This window comes from Bufo gargarizans, chromosome 3 (genome assembly GCF_014858855.1).
Source record: "Bufo gargarizans isolate SCDJY-AF-19 chromosome 3, ASM1485885v1, whole genome shotgun sequence".
NCBI classification, from domain to species: Eukaryota; Metazoa; Chordata; class Amphibia; order Anura; family Bufonidae; genus Bufo; species Bufo gargarizans.
This window is the reverse complement of record NC_058082.1, coordinates 214,409,574-214,415,573: the sequence shown is the minus strand read 5'-3', so window position 1 is coordinate 214,415,573 and position 6,000 is coordinate 214,409,574. Positions and strand designations below refer to the sequence as shown.

Here is a 6,000-nt window from a genome sequence, read left to right as displayed (position 1 = left end):
ATGTGACACATCAAACTTATTGGGAATGTCACAAGAAAAACAATGGTGTGCTTGGTTTTAACGTAACTTTATTCTTTTTCCACAATAGGGTGCACAGCCCCATAGAAATGAATGGGTCCAGATTCAGTGTGGGTGCAATGTGTTCACCTCCCGCATTGCACCTGCGCGGAATACTCGCACATGTGAACTCAGCCTTAGAGAGGTGAAAAAGAATCCAAGGATCACCACCAAGGCGATCCTGGTAAATCTGGGCTCTGCTGGTGGCAATGTCTCAAGGCAGACAATCCAACGGACACTGCACACTGCTGGGTTTCACTTCTCCAGATAAGGCACACAAAAGCTCGCTTGGCCTTTGCAAAAGCTCATCTGGACAAAGAAGAACACCATCCCCACTGTCAAACATGGTGGAGGTGAACCTAATGCTTTGGGGGTGTTTTTCAGCCAATGGACCAGGGAACCTAATCACAGTAAAAGGCACCATGAAAAAAGAGCAATACATGAGGATTCTCAACCTGAAAGATTTGGAGCTCATTGCTAAAGATGAATGGGCAAAAATACCTGTGGAGACATGCAAAAAGCTGGTCTGCAATTATAGGAAGCGTTTGATTGCTGTAATAGCCAATAAAGGCTTTTCTATTGATTATTGAGAAGGGTATTAATAATTTTGGACTGGACACTTTTTGCTCATATGTAAATAAAAGCTGAGAAATGTGTTTTTTCCACAATAATGCCTCTTGTACATTATCTTATTATGTTTTGGGAGACACCTATGTCATTTCCCGTCAAAAAATTACTTGCTGGTTCAATAAAAGTAACTTTAAGTCAAAATTTGCCAGGGGTATGAATAATTATGGGCAGCACTGTAGTTGGGACCCACACCTATAAGACAATGGGGGCATATCCTAGGGATATGTCCCCATTGTCCATGATGAGACAACCCCATAGGTCAACTTTTTTAAGTGGCGGCAAATACACAGCATTTCCACACCATGTGGTCAAGCCCTTGAAGTGATTTAACAGTATAGCTCAGCCGAACCCTACGATGATGTACGTCTGGGTACGCCGGTACGTCTGGATGGTGCAACCATAACTACGGCGGTGTGACAGCGGCTTCAGGCTCCATTCACACTAGAGTCTGCGTAACGGATCAGCACAGAGGTTTTCTACTTCTCCACTAACTTCAATGGCTTCTTTGCCTGATAGAATACTATAGCCGCCTACCAAATAAAACTGAACCCCCTTCCAATTTCCACCTCAGTCGGTATCAGGGATAGGGCACCAATGCTAAGTAACCAAATGCTGAGGGGGAATCACATTCATATTGATGGAAAGGCTTCTCTCTGGAGAAGAGTAAGGTGGAGGTGACCTCCCGTGCGGTGCCAGGCGGCTGTCACTGTGCCGCTGGCATGGAGCACACACTGCGGCCGCCGGGAGAAGCAGTCTGTGCACCGGGGAAGAGGAAAGGGAGGAGTCACCGGGGTGAGGGAAGCAGCAGGAGGAGGAGGAGGGCGGCTTGTACCTGTGCGAGCACAACAGTCACAGCTCGGACCGGCGGAGGCTGCGGGCAGTCAGTGCTAGAGGACGAGCAAGGTGCCCGGAGTACACAGTGTCAATGCCCGCTGCCCGGTGCTGAGAGGATGCGGAGCTGGCTGTGTGCGCTCTCCCTGCTGTGCGCCCTGTGCCCCGGCTCCTCCAGCCGCTCTCTGGAGTGGTTCACCGCACTGGTGCGCACGGAGTACACGGAGCCCCTGAGCAACACCACGGTGCTGGGCACCGCCGAGAGCGGCCGCTATGGGGACAGCTCCCCCAAGGAGAGCGTCCAGGGCTTGGTGGGCTTCCCCCGGGATCCGGGGCAGCTGGAGGGCTGTCACCCCGACGTCCAGTACGCGGTGCCCGGCATGAGCGCCAGGGCCATGGAGGAGGGGGAGCCATGGATAGCGCTGGTGGCCCGGGGAGGCTGCACCTTCAAAGACAAAGTGGTGAACGCAGCCCGCAGGAGGGCATCGGCCGTGGTCATCTACAACGAGGCCAAGCACGGCAACGGCACCGTCCCTATGGCACACATAGGTAAGTGCCCGCTGCTGGGGGGGTTGTCTGGTGCCAGGAGGTGGCAGTGTATCTAGTGGTGCCCTTCCCACCTGCCTGTGGGGTCTGCTCTGTATTTGTAATGTCCCCTCTCCAGACATGTCAGCCTTAGGGCTCATTCACATGACGGCGGTTTTGTTCCTCATCCGAGCCGCAGTTTTTGCGGACCCATTCACTTCAATGAGGCCACAATAGATACGGATAGCGCTCCGTGCGTTGTCCGCATCCATTGCTCTGTTCCGTGGCCCCGCAAAACTGATGAGTCTGGTCCTATTCATGTACGTTTTGTGGACAAGAATAGGTATTTCTATAAAGGGCCAATTGCGGCGGGCACACAGGTGGCGTCGGTATTTTGCGGACTGCAAAATACGGCATGTTCATATCAACAAGCCCTTAGTACCCGCCTTCCCTATGTAGTGGGAGAATCTGTTCTTATGACTCTATGTTGTGTCATTCCTCTGTTATTCCTGCTAGAAGTTTACTAATTCGTTTGCAGTAAAGGTACTGCTGGGTGTTACCAGCAGTGGATGTTTGACTCTGTCCAATCAGTGCTTCTGGTTTCACACCCCCAACTGGTAATACCCCTCTGTACCCTTACTGCTATCAATTCATTTATAACTTCTAGCAGGAATAATAAAGGAATGGCACAGCATAGAGCCGTAGGAATAGGTGCTCCAGAATTGTTACTACATGGGGTATGTGTGTAGTTACTACAATAGATATGTCAGGATGGGTGACAGGTCCTCTTTAAAGGGACCATTTGCCGTATTCAACCAATTATATGGCGCTGTCCGTCACGGTACAGCAATCGCCTGGCTCTGGGCCATTAACACTGTAATGTCTGGGCTCCCATTCGCTGCTATGGCCGTTACGGGTTCAGCATGGCTCCAGCTGTCTGATATTGGAATAATCCTTTAATGTAACATCTGTCTGTGACTCCAGCCCAGGCGGATGGCCGCACTTTGAAACTGCATACGGAAAATCCACCGCTTTTACATTAGCACCAACGTGGTTGAGAATTTAAAAAAGCCTCGTCCGCACTGCTTAAAATTAACCGCAATGGAATCCGCACGTAATATCAAGATATGCGATTCATATGTTTCTTCTGCATGTTTCACCCTTTAGGCTTCATGCACGCAAACGTTGCTTTGTGGCTTGGATGATCCATTCACTTCAATGGGGCCGTTCACTTCATAGCCCTTCTCCGTGTGCTGTCCGCATCCGTTGCTCTGTAAAAAAAATATATATATAACCTGTCCTATTCTTGTCCGTTTTGCAGACAAGAATAGGCAGTTATATCAATGGCTGTCCGTGCCGTCCGCAAATTGCCATCTGTGTTTTGCGGATCTGCAATTTGCGGACCGCAAAACGCACACAACGGTCGTGTGCATGAGGCCTTACAGAGGCGACATCTGTGACACATTTTGGAAATGTGCGTTTGAAGTACTGGTAAAGGGGTCTTTATGCCACCTCACCTAATCAAGAGTGCTCGCGTTCTAACAGTAACTAAATCTCCCGCCAGGTTTATACTGCCCTGAGGGCAGCGGAAAGTATGGTGGACACTCTGAGAGCTCGCAGTCCTTGTATTTGTCCCTCCGCTGATTGACAGCTTTCTCCATATTGTTGTGCCTAGACTGAAAGGCGTAAATCGGCAGCAGGAGGACTGCTATCCTCCCCAACTACTTGCAGTAGGCTGCTCTCAGGGTAGCCTAAACCTGTTGATACTGTGTTATAGAGGGAGACGTGCCGCCCAGTAATCGTAGTGAAGAATGCCAGTCTGCTCCTGCCATGGTCCATAATAATAGGATTGTGGAATATCACGAAGTCTGAAGAAGGAACTCCGCATGGCCCTTCTTAATACTGCGTCACGCAGCTTGTCTCCGTTATGATGATGTGGAAATGTAATTCTTCAATTCAACCAAGTTCCTCTGACCTGCGGTATACATCAGACCACATAAACACCAAACCTATAATCAACCCATAATACACCATAGAATAGAGCAATAATTATTAACCACATATACTGCCCATAGACCATTATTAGCCCACGTGGCGCACACATCCGTATACAACTCTCTAATGATCACTTTTTAAGAAAAATATGTTGGGAGAATTCCCCAAAGTGTGTCACTTTAAAGAGGACCTTTCACCGCCCCTGACATGCCTGTTTTAATAGCGTCATGCGTTCCCCGTGTAATTACAATTCTGGAGCACCTATTCTTATGACGACGTGTCATTCCTTTATTATTCCTCCTGGAAGTTATGAATGTATTACGTACTAGCAGTGTGCAGTGAAGGTCCGGATGGTTATTTCCAGTTAGCGGTGTGTCCAGTCAGTACTGGCAGACTGTGCAGGGACACGCCCTCTACTGGTAACACCCTTCTGGACCTTACAGCCCAACAGGGTGAACGTGGCCTATGACTATTGTTTGCTCATGCTCTGGGAGGTTACCTGGCGCATGCGCATGAAAACCCTATTGATCTATTTATTACAACTCTGTTTTGAAATGCGAGTCGGTGATGCCCGCGTGCACTTGTACAGCAAAGACTCCCCCACATTCAGCAGGTCAGTTTGGGCTTGAGCAAAATGATGTCGGCTGTGATGTCGGAGTCTCTCTTTGTAGTGGTAAGAACTGCGTGGACATAATGCAGTAAGGCGCTTTCACGGGGCAGATTTCCGGTCAGTATTTTGCATTAGTATTTGGAGCACGATCTGAACTGCTAAAAACTAGAAGGCTTCCATGCACACGTGAAAAAAACGCAGCGTAATCCAGCAAAGTGACAAATCTCATCCATGTTATGGGGCCACTCCTGGTTTTGGCGTAAATTCTGGTTTAAAATACTGACCGAAATATTAGTGCATTGACTATAATGCGTTCGTATTTATTCCCCGGGCTGTCCGTTCTACACTCAGACAGCACGTGGATGTGACAATCGCTCATCTGAAAGAGTCCTAAAGGGGTCATTTACTTAAAATCGGCGTTTTATATCCTGTGCTACCGGAGAATGTGCTTAAATGGGTTCTCCCCATGTTAATGACTTGTCCTCATTATCAGACGGACGGGGCATGACTCCCAGCACCCCGCCGTCCGTAGCACTCCTGCAAGCTGTCGACGTTGCAGCGGCTAGCAGGTGTAATGACGGCTCCTCTGCCCCATTCACTTAAACGTAACTATAATTGTGGACCATTCAAGTGAACGGGGAGGTAGGAATTGTAATTGCACTGCTCACCGCTGCGATGCCGACGGTGAAGAGAGCGCAGCGCTCGCTTCGAACAGCTGATCGGCAGAGGATAGGCCATCAATATGGGGAATCGGGCACATCCCCTGGCAGCCCAGTGCGCCTAAACTGAAATCTGCTTCAATCTCTAGGCGGGGTTGATTTCAATCCTCATTTACACCAGGAAACTGGCGTAAACGTTAGTGACTTTACCGGTGCTGAGCGCCTCGCCCACACTGCTCCACGTTGCCAACGTCACACACCTAAATATAGGTGCCTAGGCGTTCAGAAAGTTGCAAAGCTGGGTCTGCGGCTTTTTCACGCCAGTTTCTGGCCTAGGGGGCATAATAAATGACCCCCCCTAAGTGTTTCATGGCCTTCATATCATAGGAGGAGGTGTGGCGTGTGGCTACAAGGTATGAATGATGCCACATAGGCTCTGTCCTGTATCCGCTTCTGAATTTACTGCTGAAACAGCTGACTGACCTCATAGCAAAGCTATGTCAGCGAGAAGGCCGTCTCCGCCATGTGTTTCATCTCCTCTCAGTTATTGTATGTTGCTAATAAAGACTCTTCTTCAGGACATGGTATAATTAGTGACAGAAGCGCACATTAGGACCACGCTGCAGAAGATCTGATAGACCGCATTACTGGTCATTGAGTCATGGGATGGAATAGGTGTCTCCTCATCTCTGC

General features: G+C 49.2%; 1 protein-coding gene across 1 annotated transcript in view; it reads left to right on the top strand.

Annotated features, from left to right (window-relative positions):
* The first annotated feature begins 1,377 nt into the window (after positions 1-1,377).
* The window catches only part of RNF149 (ring finger protein 149), a 57,113-nt gene continuing 52,490 nt past the window's right edge, over positions 1,378-6,000 (top strand). Inside the window, 1 exon segment of the mRNA XM_044284803.1 lies at positions 1,378-2,067. Coding sequence (XP_044140738.1) covers positions 1,407-2,067 — 661 coding nt within the window. The 5' untranslated portion in view covers positions 1,378-1,406.